The 16,717-nt window shown below is 38.8% G+C and overlaps 1 protein-coding gene across 7 annotated transcripts in view; it reads left to right on the top strand.

Annotated features, from left to right (window-relative positions):
• pcif1 (phosphorylated CTD interacting factor 1) overlaps window positions 1-16,717 on the top strand; it is a 120,746-nt gene that overhangs the window by 44,710 nt on the left and 59,319 nt on the right. For all 7 annotated transcript variants that reach the window (XR_011340045.1, XM_069884706.1, XM_069884707.1 and 4 more), the window contains 5 exons: window positions 5,648-5,779; window positions 11,173-11,387; window positions 11,863-12,017; window positions 13,726-13,873; window positions 15,109-15,192. Coding sequence is in view for 6 of the 7 variants with exons in the window: in XM_069884706.1 (XP_069740807.1) it covers window positions 5,648-5,779; window positions 11,173-11,387; window positions 11,863-12,017; window positions 13,726-13,873; window positions 15,109-15,192 (734 nt within the window). In the remaining variant the exon portion in view is untranslated. The remainder of the gene's footprint in view (window positions 1-5,647; window positions 5,780-11,172; window positions 11,388-11,862; window positions 12,018-13,725; window positions 13,874-15,108; window positions 15,193-16,717) is intronic.

Raw genomic sequence — 16,717 nt, 5'->3', positions numbered from 1 at the left:
CCCCCCCCCCCCACCTACCACCAGAGCTCTGTTGATTCCAATGCAGAGACCCACTTGTGCAGTTGAGTAAAATCTTGCACTTGCAGCTGTATCTTGGGCCAGTGCACAAGAGCAGTGGACTGCTCAATCTATAAACCTTTGTTTGCCTACTTATCACAGCAGAAGCCACCTTCCCATAATTTTTTACAGATTTCTTATTTTATATATTATTCTGGTGTTGAGCACTTAAAGTTGTAATACAAGTAATAACAATTGACTTTCACCACTGGCAGTCATTTTCTTATGGCAGTGGTTAATTTCTCCAGCTCTTTCATTAAATGCATTTTTCTTTACAGAACATTACTATCCACCAACAGATGACCTAGTCATCTGTTTTATTTGCCATTTTTCTCAGACTAATTCCTTATAGAAGAAAAACCTTGTGAAATGACTTGTGCATGCAAGCTGCCCAAACTGCGACTAAGAAAGAAGTTGTAAGAACCACCAAGGCTGCTGTACTACTGATCACCAAGATCCAACAAACCCGGAGACTGATATCACCAAAATGGAAGCTGCCCAACACAGCAAGATGGTGACATTAGATGGATACTCTAAAACAAATACAAACAAAAAAGAAATTTTTCACTGAATGCCAAGTAATTTGCATATATTGAAGTTTCATAACACATAATAAATATTCCAAACTAATTCTGTGCATATGTAATAAAGGAGCATGAGAGTATGTAAGTGAAAAGCATTCAATTGCCATTTCTGCCAACTGTGATATTTGTAGCTGGTGAGAAATTAAGATGCTAAAAAAAAGAATTAAAGTTGATATTTAGTTATCCATGAAAAGGTTCTCTACAACATTCATATTCCATCAAGTTAAATATTGGAAAAATCAGAAGGCATCAATTACATTGACAGATAAAAATAGATTTTCTTATCCATTGCAGGCATGATAAGCAGCCCAACAATTAATCAAATGGATATGTTTGCACCCTGCCCAGTGTTCTACTGCCATGGCAGACACAAGTACAAAGGTTCAAGTTATGCATGGAGTTGTACATCATGCCTTATTGCATTCATAAATTATTACTGTCTTGCTTTCCAGTCTATGATGTTGAACTCCATATGTATGAAAAAATATCCAAGCCAGCATGGTTTCATGAAGGGAAGATCCTGCCTGACCAACCTATTGGAATTTTTGGGTGAAATCTCAAGTAGGGTGGACAAGGGAGAGCCTGCGAATGTTGTGTATTTGGATTTTCAAAAGGCCTTCGATAAGGTGACACATAAGAGGCTGCTTAACAAGATGAGAGCCCATGGAGTTACAGGAAAGATATTAGAGTGGGTAGAGCAATGGCTGATAGGCAGGAAGAAAAGGGTGGAACTGAAGGGATCCTGTTCTGGTTGGTTGCTGATTACTAGTGGTGTTCAGCAGGGGTCAATGTTGGGACCACCTCTTTTTACAATGTATATTATTGATTTAGATTATGGATTGAATGGTTTTGTGACTAAGTTTGCAAATGACACCAAGATAGGTGGTGGAGTAGGAAGTGTAGAAGAAACCGAAAGGTTGCAGAGAGATTTGGGCAGCTTAGGAGAGGGGGCAAAGAAATGGCAGATGAGATACAATGTAGAGAAATGTACGGTTGTACATTTTGGAAGAGGAACTAAACAGGCAGATTATTATTTGGATGAGGAGAAAATTCAAAATTCTGTAGTGCAAAGGGACTTGGGAATCCTCATGTAGGATAACCTCAAGGTTAACACCAGGTTGGATTGGCAGTAAAGAAAACAAATGCTCTGTTGGCATTCATTTCAAGAGGAATAAAGTACTGTTGATGAGGATCTATGGGGCACTGGTAAGTCCACATTTGGAGTACTGTGTGCAGTTTTGGGCCCCTTATCTTAGAAGGGATGTAATGATGTTGGAGAGAGTACAGACAAGATTTACCAGGATGGTTCCTGGAATGCAAGGCCTAACATATCAAGAATGTTTTTTGGCTCTTGGACTGTATTCATTGGAGTATACAAGAATGAGAGGGGATCTCATAGAAATATTTTGAATGCTGAAAGGATTGGACGGAGTAGATGTGAATAAGATGTTTCCCTTGGTGGGTGAATCCAGGACAAGCGGGCATAGTCTTAGAATTAGAAGGTACCCATTTAAAACAAAGATGAGGAGAAATTTCTTTAGACAGAGGGTCGTGAATTTATGGAATTCATTGCCACATACAGCTGTGGATGCCCAATCATTAGGGGAGTTTAAGGAGATTGACAGATATCTAAATAGTCAGGGTATCAAGGGAAATGGGGAAAACGCCAGAATTTGGAACTAGATGTGAGTACAGTTTAGCTCAGGTGGATTTGTAGAGCAGACTCGATGGGCCAAATGGCCTAATTTGTTCCTTTATCTTGTGATCTCTATGCCAGACATGCAAAATAGATTGCATTTACTGTGGATTAAATGTGATTTTAGGTTTGAATTGACTTTCAAATTTATTATCAGAATATATGCATAGAACCCTGAGATTCTTTTTCCTGCGAGCCAAGCAGAATTTCTACTGATTAGTATTGTAACTGTACTCAAGAAAAAGATACATATACAAAAGAGAGAAATGTAAACAAACTGCAAATACAGAAAAAAATTCGGTAATAAATAATGTGCAAAATCTGAATCTTTAAATTAATCTCTCATTGAGTTTATTGTTTAGGAGTCTGATGGTGAGGCGTAGCAACATCTAATGAACCTAGGGGTGCAAGTATTTCTTGATGGAAGCAGAAAGAACAGAGCATGTCTTGCATGGGGTGGATCCGACAGCAGCATTCCATGTAGAGATGTTCTTGATGGATTGGAGAGTTTTGCATGTGATGTAGTGGGCTGTGCCCACTACCTTTTATAGAACTCTCCGCTCGTATTGGTGCCCCCGATGACATTAGTATGTTGGTTCCAGGAAAGGTGGTAACTCCCAAGAATTTAAATTTGCTCACCCTCTCAACCTCTGATTCCCACAATGTACACATCTGGTTTTCCCTTCCCAAAGTCTATAATCAGCTCCTTGCTTTTGGTGACATTGAGTGAGAATCCAACCTAAACGGATAGCAATTCTTTTGTCAAGAAATCTATCCTGATCCATTTCTATTTTTTGTATTGATAATGCATTGTTGTCTGTTCCTGAAATTCAATTGCACTGACTTCAGAGTATTAGTCTTGCTACCACTATATAGTACGTTTTTGTTTTTGGTCTTGTTTTCCTCATAACTATTTCCTTTCATAATTTCTTTAGATGGTATTAAAATCTTAGTTAAGAATAATAATAATAATGTGTGATATGATAGGAATAAGTATAACTTCCCTCACTCCCTTTCAAAAGGAGAACTCCCTTTGGGATGATCTGGCTCTCAAAATTTCCATCAGCATCCACTTCGCCTCCTGTGGCACTCTTAAAACCACAGGAAATTTAATACCTATCTGTTTACCATTGCCCACCCATCCATTGGATCCACAGATATTCCTTCCCTGTGAAGTAGTTATTCACTTGTGCTTCTTTCAATATGGTACATGGCATTTGACTGGCTTCCTCTGCATTGGGGAGATCTGATGCAGATTGGATGACTGTTTTGTGAAACTCCTTTTGTGTGATCCAGAGCTTCTAGAGACCAGTCACTTCTCCATCTCAGTCCATATTTGATCTGTTTTGCTCTCTGTCCCCTACAGTGTTTCAATAACAATGTTTCCTCTTTCCAATATGTACACCTATTTACTTAGAACAGAGATGTGGGGGGGAGGGGGGGAATGATTTCTTCAGTCAAAGGGTGGAATTTGTTGCCAAGGACAGTTGTGGAGGCCAGGTCATTGGGTGTACTTAAGATAGAGATCTGCAAGTTCTTAATTAGCCAGGGCATAAAAGGTTATGGGAAGGCCAGGTAGTAGTGCTAAGTGGGGAAAATTAATCAGCTCATGATTAAATAACAAAGCGGTAGACTCGAGGGGCTAAATATCCTATTTCTGCTCCTATGTCTTATGGTCTTTGCACTGCATCTGCCACCAACCATTAGAGTGTTTCCCATTGGTTGAGGGTCCTTGATACCATATTAACATTATATTTCCCTTGATGTCACAAGGAGTTGTTCTGGCATCTCCCAGAATCCTGGAGTCACTCAGCATGAAAACAGGCCCTTTGACTCAATGCTCACATTATCCAAAATGTCCCATCCACACTAGTCCCATCTGTCTCCATTTGGCTTGGATCCCTCTAAATCTATCCATGTATCTATTTTTTTTTCTTAAATGTAAGAATATTATTAACAAAATGATGCCAAGCCAAATGAAATACAGTATCAGGGCAGGTAAATAAAAACTTGAACAAAGAGTTTGGGGAGTGCTTTAATTGAGCATTGCTGAGAGGGGAATTTGCAATTTGGGAACTTAGCAGTTGAAGGTACAGTTGCCAAGGGTGGAGCAGTGATTGATTTTAAATACAGGCAGTCCCTGAGTTAAAAACGTCCAATTTACAAACAACTCGTACTTAGGAACTGACAAACTGGAGTAGAAAGCCATCAACTTTCGGTTTGAGCATGGTTGAGTCAGCATCGCAAGAGTGTGCTGTACGATACTCTCTCATAATGCTGCCAGCGGATAGCATCGCGAGAGAGTAGATCACAAATGCGGGAACAGATTACAGATTTGAACATCACACCTGAACTGTACTGTATACTCTAATTTCATCTGGTTTACAAGTGACTCGTGAACTAACAGTTTGGTGACTCTTTATTGCCTCCTTGGGTTAAAGGCAGCTGATTCCACCTCCAAGTTGCATGTGGCAAAAACCCTAACACATCTGTATTTGTACTGTACCAAATCTTCCAGGGAATAAACCCTGAAACTACTGTACTGTATACGCATAATTACAGAGTAACCATGCCTCCAAAGCATAAATCCAATGCAAGTGCTGGTGATCTCCCTCTCCAGTAACAGAATCAAACCCTAACTCTCCACCATAGGTCCATCCTCTCCAACAGTAACCATCTCTCCATTATCTTCTCCTACATCATCAATTATATACTATATTATGTTTAAGATGTTGTCGTGTGTTTGGAAGTGTTTCTTAAGTGATTTACATGCATAGAAAGGTACAATGTGTAGTATATATTCTATATACTAAGATAAACATGTGACTAACTGACACTAAATAAGGACTGTATGTACTTGTTCCAACTTAAATACAAATTTGAGTTAAAGACAGACCTAGGTAATGGAACTCATTTTTAACCCGGGTTAAACTTGTAAAGATATCTAGTGCCAGTGGTTCTCGGATGCCACTTTGATAGAGCTGAATGTAACACACATTATGTGTTTAACATTCAGTGTTCCAGCAGTGTAGTTTTAATGAAAGAATGTACAGTAAAAACCCACTATCTGACATCAATGAGGATTGCTAGATGACGGATGAATGAATTTTCCAGTTGCTTGAGGTTGCATGTTGCAAGGATTGGAGAACTGATAGCTAAGAGCTCCAGTTATAAACTTTTGTATTTTTTTAACCTATTTCCTCAATGTTTTTTGCCAGTTGCTTGAGGCTGCCAGTGGCTTAGATTCTGGAAAACAGGGATTTTGCTGTATTTAATATTTTGCGGTAATTTAATTTTATTTCTATTGTAGTCTGATCCACTTGGATTGAATGCAACAGTGGAATCAAGTGAAGGAGAACCAGTAGCTGATAATGCACAACGGAAACGGCGACATTCTGAGGATACTCAGCAGCAATCAACAAATAGCTTCAAAAGGCCCCGAGTAAAAACCATTTGATTTTTTAATTTTTTTATTTTAAAATAATCTTTCCATTCATCATATCTGCATACATATCTTTGAACATTCTTGTCCCTTTGTAATGATGATCCAGATTTACACATTGAAGCATAATGGAAATTAGAAACACTTCTGATCTGCTTTAAATTTTCCTCAGCCATGTCAGTTCCATTTCCTGCACTTCTGACTTTTTTTGCTTCTCAGAAACTCAATATTACCATCATTCTCACTTTCCTTCCCTCACTACATTCAATTTTCACCACTTCTCATACCATCAATGTATATGTTCCTTAGAATGCAATTCCCTACATTTGGGGAGACCAAATATATAATTAGGTAGTTGTTTTATGGAACATTTCTACTTGATTCATAAGTTCCAGGCTTCTGGTTACCTGTTAATTCTCCATCAAAGCCCCACTCCAACCTCTCTGTTTTTAACCACCTGCACGATTCCCCTGTAGCTCAACATCACCTTAAGGAAACGAAGGTCATCTTTTCTCTGGACAGTTAAGAAGTAAGCTGAGTAACAAAGTAAGTTGTGAAGTGGCCATAAAAAATCTGCAAAGGTAAATAGATAGATTAGTGAATGAGTAAAGATCTAGTAAATGGTGGGAATATTAAATTGTACATTCAGGCAGGAAAAAAACCAGCTCAGATACATGGAGATCTGGCTGTCTTAATGCATGATTTGAAAAAGGCTACTATTTTTTAAAATTAACAGAATGTCACGGTTGTAAAAGTGGGGAGGTTATGCTTCAATTACTTAGATGAAGGGTCTACCACATCTGGAGTATTATGTGTTTCATTGGTCTACTTATTTAAGGATGAATAAAAGTGTGTTGGAAGTAATTCAGTAAATTTGTTAGACTAACCCTAGAATTGGTAGATAGTCTGTTGAGGAAACGTTGGACAGGCTAAGCTTGTATCTTATTAATTAGTCTTAAATGGCAGAGTAGGCTTGACAAATTGAATCGCCTAATCTTACTCCAAATTAATGTATTACAATCTTCTGAAATAGGTGTTGAGTTCAATAAAATCAGAGAGCTCTGAAGAAAGGTCATCAATATGAAACATAAATCGCATTTTTCTCTCTCCCGACATGCTATCTAACCTGATTTGTATTTCCAGCATTTACAGGCTTTTGTTTTTCAATCGTTCTGCTATTCCCTTGTAAACTGTTGAAATCAGCTATTATTTTTTGCTTGTTTCATTGCCACTTACCTTTACTTTGAGTACTTCCCTTTAGTTATCTCTTCAAATTTCCATGGTTAATTAAAAAAACACTATTTTTTAAGAAGGAAGAAAGGCAAAGACAGAAAAATAGAAGCTAGTTAGCCTAACCTCGTTGGCAAGATTCTATTCTATGGATGAGGTTTTGGAGTTCTTGAAATCACAAGATAAAATATGTTTGTCCATAAGATATAGGAGCAGAAGTAAGCCATTCTGTCATGAGTGGATTCATCCTCTCATTCAGCCCCACTACCCAGTCTTCTCCCCATAACTCTTGATAACCTGATTATTCAAATACCTATGAAATCTTTGCCTTAAATACACCCAATTACTTGGCCTCCACAGGTGTTCATGGTACAAATTTCAGAGGTTCACTACTCTCTAACTAAAGAAATTCTTCCATATCTCTTTTAAATGGGCACCCTTCAATCCTGAAGTTGTACCTCTTGTCCAAGAATCCCCTACTATGGGAAGTGTTTACTCAGCATTAGAAATGCTTCTATGAGGTCCTCCCTCATTCTTCTGAACTCCAGTAGTACAGTCCAAGAGCAGTCAAATGTTCCTTATATGCTAATCCCTTAATTCCAGGAATCATTCTTGTGAACCTTTTCTGAACCCTTTCAAATACAGGCATATCTTTTCTTAAATAATGAGTCCAAAACTGTACCTGGTACTCCAAATGAGACCTCACCAGTACCTTATAAAGCCTCACATCATATTCCTGTTCTTTTATCCTATTCCTCTAGCTATTGAATGCCAACACTGCATTCACCTTCTTCACCACTGACTCAACCTGGAGGTTAACCTTTAGGGTATTCTGCATGAGTCCAAGTCCCTTTGCACCTCTGAATTTTGAATTTTCTCCCCATCCAAATAATAGTCTGCCCTTTTATTTTTTCTATCAAAGTTCAAGACCACACACCTTTTTACCCTTAGAGTTTCATAATTCTACCCACTCCTCTCTCCAAAGATTTTATTCCATTTTTAAACAGCAGAAGCACCCCAGCCCCTCTGCCTACCTTTCTGTCCTTGAGATGCCATTTAGTTCCCAGCTATGGTCTTCTTTCAACCATAACTCAGTGATGGCCACTGCCAACTTCTAGCTATGCTACTAGATCATCAACCTTATTTCTTATACTGCAGGCATTTGAATACAACACTTTTGGTGCTGTATTCATCACCTTTTCAATTTTCTTTCCAAAGTACCCCAATTTAAATCCTTAATCTTACACTTGCATTTTTGTCCTATTGACTGCCTATCCTCCTTCACGATTTCGCTACACAGTGCATCTACCTGTATATCTTCTGTCCTATTCTCTGCCCTCTCATTCTGGTCAGGATAGTTTCCTTCAGAAGAGATCTTGCTTGACAAATCTGTTGGAGGTCTTTGAAGAAGTAATGTCCAATCCTTGATGAAGGGCTCAGGCCTGAAATGTTGGTTACCCTTTACTTCCTATAGACCTGCTGAATTTCCAGCACTTTTGTGTATTACACAACAACCCCAGCATCTGCAGCAAGTTATTTAACTTGCTAATTGAGTTAGTAGTAAGGAAGGCAAATACAATGTTAGCATTCATCTTGAGAGGACTCGAACATAACAGTAAAGATTAAATGTTGAGGCTTTAGAGGCATTGGTCAGATCACATATAGAGAATTGTGAGCAAATTTAGGCCTGATATCTAAGGAAGGATGTGTCAGTATTGGAAAAAGTCCAGAGGAGGCTTATGAGAATCATCCCAGGGATGAGAGGGTTAAAATATGAGGAGTGTTCGATGGCCCTTGAGTTGTTTTGGGTGGAGGGGGGGAATCTCAAAACATTTAGAATACTGAAATGGCTAGATAAAATGGACTTGGAGAAGATGTTTCCAGAAGTGGGAGAGTCTAGAACTAGAAGGGACAGTCTAAGAAGTAAAAGATGTCACTTTAGAACAGAGATGAAGAGAAATTTTCAATCAGAAGATGGCGAATCTATGGAATTCATTGCCGCAGATGTCTGTGGAGGCCAAATCAATGGGCATATTTAAAGCAATGGAAGATAGGTTTTTGATTAGCAAGGGTATCAAAGGTTATGGAAAGAAGGCAGGAGATATGCTGATGATGGTGGCTGGTATAAAAAGTGGCAGAGTCAGGATACAGGATGGATACTGAAAACTTGATGGAATAGCGTACTAACAACAGCCTTGCTCTAAATGTCACCAAAAATAAGAAGCTGATTGTAGACTTTAGGAAGGAAAAACCTGAGGTGTATGATCAGTGATCATTGGGGGATCAGAGCTGGAGAGGGTATTAAAATTTAAATTCTTGAGAGTCATTATCTCAGAGGACCTTTCCTGGAGTTTGGTGACATTTGGTATGACATCGGAAACCTTGCAAACTTCTACAGATGTATCGTGGAAATAGTGCTGATCAGCAGCATCACGGCCTGGTATGAGGGCACCAATACCTCTTGAGCTGAAAACCCTGCAAAAGGTAGTGAACACAACCCACTACATCACAAGCAAAACTCTCTCCACCATTAAGAAAATCTACATAGAATACTGCCTTTGGAGAGTACCAGCAATCATCAAGGATCCACACCACCCAGGACATGCTCCATTCTTGCTGCAGCCAGCAGGAAAGAGGTATACCCCTTCCCCCTCAGATTCTGAAACAACAAACTCAATCAGAGACTCATTTAAGAACTCTTGCTTTGCACATTAGTTATTACTGATTTTTTTTTATCTATTGCATATTCCGTTTGTTCACATTATTCTCTTTGTGGACATATCTTAAATAGTTTTTTGTACTTCATGGCCCCCAGGAAAAAGAATCTCAGGGTTGTATGTGATGTCATGTTTCTCTTCTTGGCCTCCATCGGTTGTGATCGACCATGGATATTGTGCCTCTGGTAGTCACTGGTTTGTTTAGCAGCGTTGACTGGCTATGGCAGGCTCTGCCACAGTTACTGCATATATAGGGCATCGTTGAATTGTTGTCCACTGTGCTCTTTGCTTAGCTCTCTGCTCCTCAACCTGACTCAAGATCACTCTTTCACCTTGCTCTTGGAGTTGATGAAGTCATGTATGTACTCTGATAATAAATCTCAACTTTGACTTTAACTATAACTTTGTCATCAGACATGATTTGAATGGCAGAGCATGCTCAATGAGCTGAATGGCCTCATTCTGCTTCTCTGTTGTATAATGTTAAAATCCTTCATCAAAAACAAGATACTAAAATAATTCAGCTGGCATCTGTGGAGAGGGAGGCATGATTATCATTTCAGACTGATGACTTTTCATCAGAACTGGACAAAGTTAGAGATGTAAAAAGTTGTAATTTATCAAGAACAGACCCAGGCCAAATGGTTGGGGTATGATGGTTGGTGAATATTAGATGCCAAGAAAAAACAAATCTATGGTAGGCAGAAAAGATTAGGTGACCAACTAGGACAGGTTAAGAAATAAATCTTAGATTAGAGCACTGAACTCAAATATAATTAAATCAGGCTGAATTAAGCATAACAGGGGCCAAATTCTTATGTAGTGAAACACAAAAGTCTGAAGATGGTGTGACTAGTGAAATGCTGGAAGACTTCAGCAGGTCTCATAGCATTCATTCGAGGTAAATATATAACCAGCATTTCGGACCTGAACCGTTCTTCAAGGTATAATTAAAAAGTAGACAGAAACCTGAATTAAAAGGCTGGGGAGAAGGAAAGGAAGGGCAGGGGAGGAAAGGTGAGAATTGATCAGGGATTGGGGTGGCTCTGTGAAATTAGAGCTGGAGGAAAGGAGACAGAGGGAAAAGGAGAGATGAGAAAGAGAACTAGAGGAAAGGAGAAATTGGGATAAATGAGGGTGGGGGGATAACGAAAACCAGAGAAGTCGATGTAAAGCCACCTGGTTGGAGGGTCCCCAGACAGAATATTAGGTGTTGTTCCTTGAATTTGCGTGTGATCCTACTGGCAACCCTTTTCAATTCCCCAGCCCATTCCTATTGCTGCCAGACTGAAACGGTGTAAAGATGGAAAAAATTTTGACCTTTTTTTTTCAATAAAAACATGTCTGTGTAACTGTTATATAAACTTTCAATGTGTCTAAGTGATGATTGATTTTTTTTTATACAATGCAATTATTGAATTCATTCTCTACTTTTTTTTAAAACAGACCGATGCCCCCATGACTCCAACAACTCCGACAATTCCTATTTCTCCCATTGCTTCTGGAACACCAAGTACAACTCTATCCCAAACATGTGGATCAAAATCAGCTGATGAGAAAGTACAACCTACACCATCACCAGCACCAGGGGCATCGGCATCAGCATCTTCATCGTCCTCATCGTCAGCTGCTCTTGCACCAGTATCTGTCCGTCCAACAGCGTAAGTACATATAAATAAATTCAGGCAGCAAGGAAGTTGGACTCTCTTGGAATGATTGAACTGTAATGGTACTGGTTACCAAAGTATGTACAGTGCTCTACAGTGAGCTGGTGTTAGGAGCATGGCTTTCTTACTGTTCATGGACATAAGTTCTGATGGCATCTCCATTTTCCTCTCCCCTCTTTGAAGCCTCAGATTTCCCTTATTGCCCTAGTTCATTCATTATACAGAGTCCTTAAAAAAATGCAAAATTGCTGGAATGAAATCAGTAGCCAACCTAATTAGTAAACTACTTTTACATTGTTCTGAGTTTTCGCCCAAAAGAATTTATTTTCTTTGTTGCATTGTGCTAGAAAATACTGCTGCACAGTCAGATTTTGGGCAATAGAATTCAATTTATAAATTGGGAACTGCTATTTAGATAGTGCTAAATATAAATGCATTGTGAATCACAGGTTACAATTCTGTATTGCAGTGTATACTGGGATCTTGATATTCCAACTAATGCAGTGATTAAGGAGCGTGCCCCAATTGAGCTGCTTCCACCACACCCAGATGTGGAAATACTGCGTGCACAACTGACATTAAAACTGAGACAACACTACCAGGAGCTGTGCCAACAGAGAGAAGGTAATCCCTAAAGCTGGCAAAAATGTAGGTGTGTTCTATTACTACCTCTCATGATTTAATAATTTTTTTTAAATCACAAAGTATCAAAGAGAAAAACATCCTACGTACCTGTGTATTTCCTGCTAGTGCAGGTAGGTTCATTTTCCTTTCCTTTTGCCATACAAACATGAATTGGGAGTAGGAGGAAGTTACCTGGCCATGATGTCTGCTTCACCATTGGACAAGTTTGTGATTGATTTTACTGTTCCATAGTGTTCCTCAGCTCTGCATTGTTATCTGCCCAAAGAAATATTTGCACAGCAAGTAACTATTTACGTCTACTCTAAAAATATGCAAAGACTTTGCCTCCATTAGCATTTGAGGAGGGGTGGGAGGAGGCAGGGGGCAGGGGAGTTCCAAAGAGTCATAACCCTCTGTGAGGAGAAATTAATCTGTCTTAAATGAACAACTCCTTATCTTTTAACAGTAGCTCATAGTTCTAGCTTTTTCCACAAGAGGGAAGATCTTTTAAAATGGATTCCATTAAGACCCTTCAAAATCTTATGTTTCAATCAAATACCTTTTCTCTTCAATTTTAGTGGATGCAAGCTCAATAAAGGTGACAGTCTGAACTTTTTTTGGAAACCAATTTTCAATCTTTTAAAACTACTCAGATTGTATGTCCCACCTGAATAAACGAAGTGTCCTGGGCAATATTAACCAGTAATACAGATTAATTGGTCATTTATTTCTGTTATTTATTGAAGCTTGCTATGCCCAAATTGGCTGCCATGTTTCTCAATATTGCAACAGTGGGAATATTTCAAAAGTGCATTATTGGTTATTTAAAACTCTGTCCTGATGGCACGATTGGCGTAGCAGTTAGCTCAACGCCTTTTCAGCGACAGCAATCGGGACAAGACCTGGATTTGAATCCCATGCTGTCTGTAAGGAGTTTTAACATTCCCCCCCTATGTCTCCATGGGTTTTTTCTAGGGGCTCCGGTTTCCTCCCACTCTTCAAAACATACTGGGGGTGTAGATTATTAGGGTGTAATTTGAGCAGCATGGACTCATGCTGTATGTCTAAATTTAAAATTTATATGAAAAGTGTCATTTGAAAAGAACCCTCTTTCAACAACAGGGCTCTAATAAGATAGCATAAAGGAGGACTATGCAATTTTTCATTGGATTTGCTTTTTCTGGACAGTTAATTTACTCTCAAAAAGATTCTGAACCTTGTTGAAGATAGTCTCTCCTTGGACAATATGTCAGCCAAGGAAGTGAATATTAACTTGGGAAACATCATAGCCAAATTGTAGAGCATTTGGAGTCCAAACACAATATCCATTGTGAATTTTTTAACCACAGATTGGATAACAGTTGAGGAAAAAACAGGATATCTACCCTCTTTTAGATGAAGTTGATTGTAATGTTATTACTAGAAATCACACTGAAATAAACCAGCTCACCACTGATCAAATTTGGCAGATTTTTTTTGTACTAAATTATTTCCAGAGCACATGTTCTCCTTTGCTTACATGACATTCAATTTCATTTCAAGAATTACGGTTGTGCTACCCACCAGTGCAAAATAATTGTCAAACCAAAGGAAGGCTCACTACATGTACTGTTGCAAGTGCTGTGAGAAAACGAAAAATTCCATATCCTAACAAGATGTCCGCCTGATCTGTGAGTCCTATTCAACATGTCTTTGATTTCTCTTACAGGGATTGATCCACCACGTGACTCATTTAATCGCTGGCTTTTGGAACGCAAGGCAATTGATAAAGGCAAGGATCCTTTGCTGCCCAGCGATTGTGATCCTGTAGTGTCTCCTTCCATGTTCCGAGAAGTAATGAATGACATTCCAATCAGGTAACGTGATATTTTGTTTTGTAATGCAGATTATAGACATGTGTATCATGATGGGTAAACTTAGCCCTCATCCTACATGATGTACCATCAATAATCACAAAAGACTGGAGTTGTGAAACAGCCATCAACCTCAATGACTCATCAAGGCAGAGTGGAATGGGGAGCATGCAAGGGGCTATAGGTAGGATCGGTCTCAGGAGGCGTGACCAGCCGACAGCAGCCAATCATTGTTTAACAATAGTTTACCACACTACACACAACTTCTGCAATTATTATTCCTCCCACCCATGTTATTCCCTAAGATCAAGCTGCTTTTCTCATTCTTGATATCCTTGTCTCCAGGGGATAGACAAGTATAAATAGGTAAATTTGGCAGATTATTGGGCACCAATTGATAATGATAAGTCTGTTGTCACCAGCCATTGTTCACATTATGGTCTCCAGGCAGCACTGCTGGACTGTGGTTTTAGTCTCACTGTTGGATTCAATTGAGAGAGTTCTGTTGTAATAGCTTTTTTCTCTGTTAGTAATATTTTTAATTTAAAAAAATAATGTAATTGTACCAGAAAGAAACATGGAGCAGTGGCGTAAACCTGTTTTAAATCTGATTTTTCTTCTGGTAGAGTTATGTGCCATTGGGCAACTGGCTTCCCTGGCTTCAGCAATTTCTCTCCTGTTAAAATCTGATAACTGCTGTCAGTGATTGAGGTTGATAACAGCAGTGTTCTACCGAAATTTGTTGAGTAAATAATACAATTTATTTAAATAACTTGACTTAGAAACAATTTTATTGAGAAGAATGAGAACTGATCGAAGTGAGATAAGAAAATTAATGAAGCAAGAGTTAAATGCTGCAATTATTTTACTGCAGCTAGCCATTCTAATCAGGAACATTTCATATTCACATTTTTGTTTTGATTGTGTGACAGGAGCTGTCTCAGTAACTTTCATGTGGAAGAAATGTTCTGTGATTATAAAGATATAGCTTCCATATTTGTGATTTCTACTCATGCCACATGTGTCACAATGTTGAAATTGGCACAGGAAATCAATGTAAATTTTGGACTTTTTTTGCAGATTGTCTCGTACTAAGTACAGGGAAGAAGCTCGAAAATTGGCACAGGAAATCAATGTAAATTTTGGACTTTTTTTGCAGATTGTCTCGTATTAAGTACAGGGAAGAAGCTCGAAAATTGGCACAGGAAATCAATGTAAATTTTGGACTTTTTTTGCAGATTGTCTCGTATTAAGTACAGGGAAGAAGCTCGAAAATTGCTTTTCAAATATGCAGAGTCAGCAAAGCGAATGATTGAATCCAGGTTAGTGTCGTAGTAAAAATAAATTGGGCTGCATGTCCTTGGGATGTCCCACTATTAGTGTTCATGCACCTTTTGAAATGTTAATTTCATTCATGTTAAGAACATCTCTGATAAGCTCCAAGGATCAATGTAAAACTACATGTTGAGATTTCACTAAATCAGGAATTTCTTTCTTGGATGTTGTGTATAATAAAATAGGTGCTGAAGTATAGTGACACTTTGCAACCTGCTGTCCGCAGATCTACTCCTTTCATCGTCCACAACTGCTCTATATTCCAACCCAACTTCAATACTTTTAAGCTCTCTGTAACTCTGAACTTTTGACTGTGATTTGCTTGTTTTACCATGTATGAGATGTCTACTTTGTCTGCTTGCAAAACAATTTCTATCATTGCATCTTGGTACATGTAGCAATAAACCTAAGATATTGTGTTCCTGAATATTACTGTCAAATATAAGTCAACATCCTTAAGTATGTGTTCTAAATAATAAAGGATGGAACATTTTCTAGTGCTCATGAAACCAGAGAACTGGAAGGCACCAGGATGATGATGATATTTAAAAAGGGAGGAAGTGAATTCACTGCAAAATCAGACAGAATAACCTCATTATCAGATTTTGATTCCATATAATATCATCAAATGCCAGCACTATGCAAAAAGTCAGGAGGCATTTCTTTCTCACAGATAACCAGAATCTAGCCAGAGTTTCGGTTAATCAAAGGAACATGTGTCATCAAATTTGTTGTTTTATGGCTGCAGGATTGTGCATTACAAGTGCAAAATTGCTATAAATTACAATTCCTTAAAAAATGAATAACTAGTCATTTAATGTGTACATGGAGGTGAGGGGGTTGGAGAGTTATTGGCAGAGAGTGGGAGGTTTGAGCTAGTGGAGTTGTTCTAGTGAACTGGTGCGGACTCGAGAGGCCGACGTGGCCTGTTTCTGCTCCATAAATGGTTATATGGTTAATCCCATTATTAGTACTCAGAAAATTTCTGTCATGCTCGATCAGAATTCAAATGGACTTTCTTGGCAATGCTCCCAATGTCCACATTTAGTCAAGTTTTGCAATGCAAAGGTATACCCTCTCTGAGATGTTCATTGTGTTGAACCAGACAGATGTTTTCTAAGATCTTGCAAGGTTAAATCTACAAATAGATCTTCAATATTTTGAGATACATTCTATCTGCAATATTCCCAGTTTCAGTATTCAGATTCAATGTGACAATGTCAATGTTAAGAGTGGCTGTTCCTGGCATGATAAAAGTAGTCGTATATAGTGGTAGATTCTCATATGTGCTTCTAAATGTGTCCATTATGGCGGCGCACATCCTCATGGCGAACCGGCCCCGCTTGTATCACCATGTGGCGGGGCAGCCATGGGGAAATGGCGTTGTCAGAGGTTTCTCTCTGACTCCAGCATCCCTTCCAGCGCGCACCCTGGGCAGTGATTATGACGTCACAATGGACCAGGTGACTGAGCTCATGCTGCCCTTAAAGGGGCGCGCTGAATATGAATAAA

This window comes from Narcine bancroftii, chromosome 6 (genome assembly GCF_036971445.1).
Source record: "Narcine bancroftii isolate sNarBan1 chromosome 6, sNarBan1.hap1, whole genome shotgun sequence".
Taxonomy (NCBI): Eukaryota; Metazoa; Chordata; class Chondrichthyes; order Torpediniformes; family Narcinidae; genus Narcine; species Narcine bancroftii.
The sequence above is the reverse complement of the archived record's forward strand: the minus strand, read 5'-3'. Positions and strand labels throughout refer to the sequence as shown.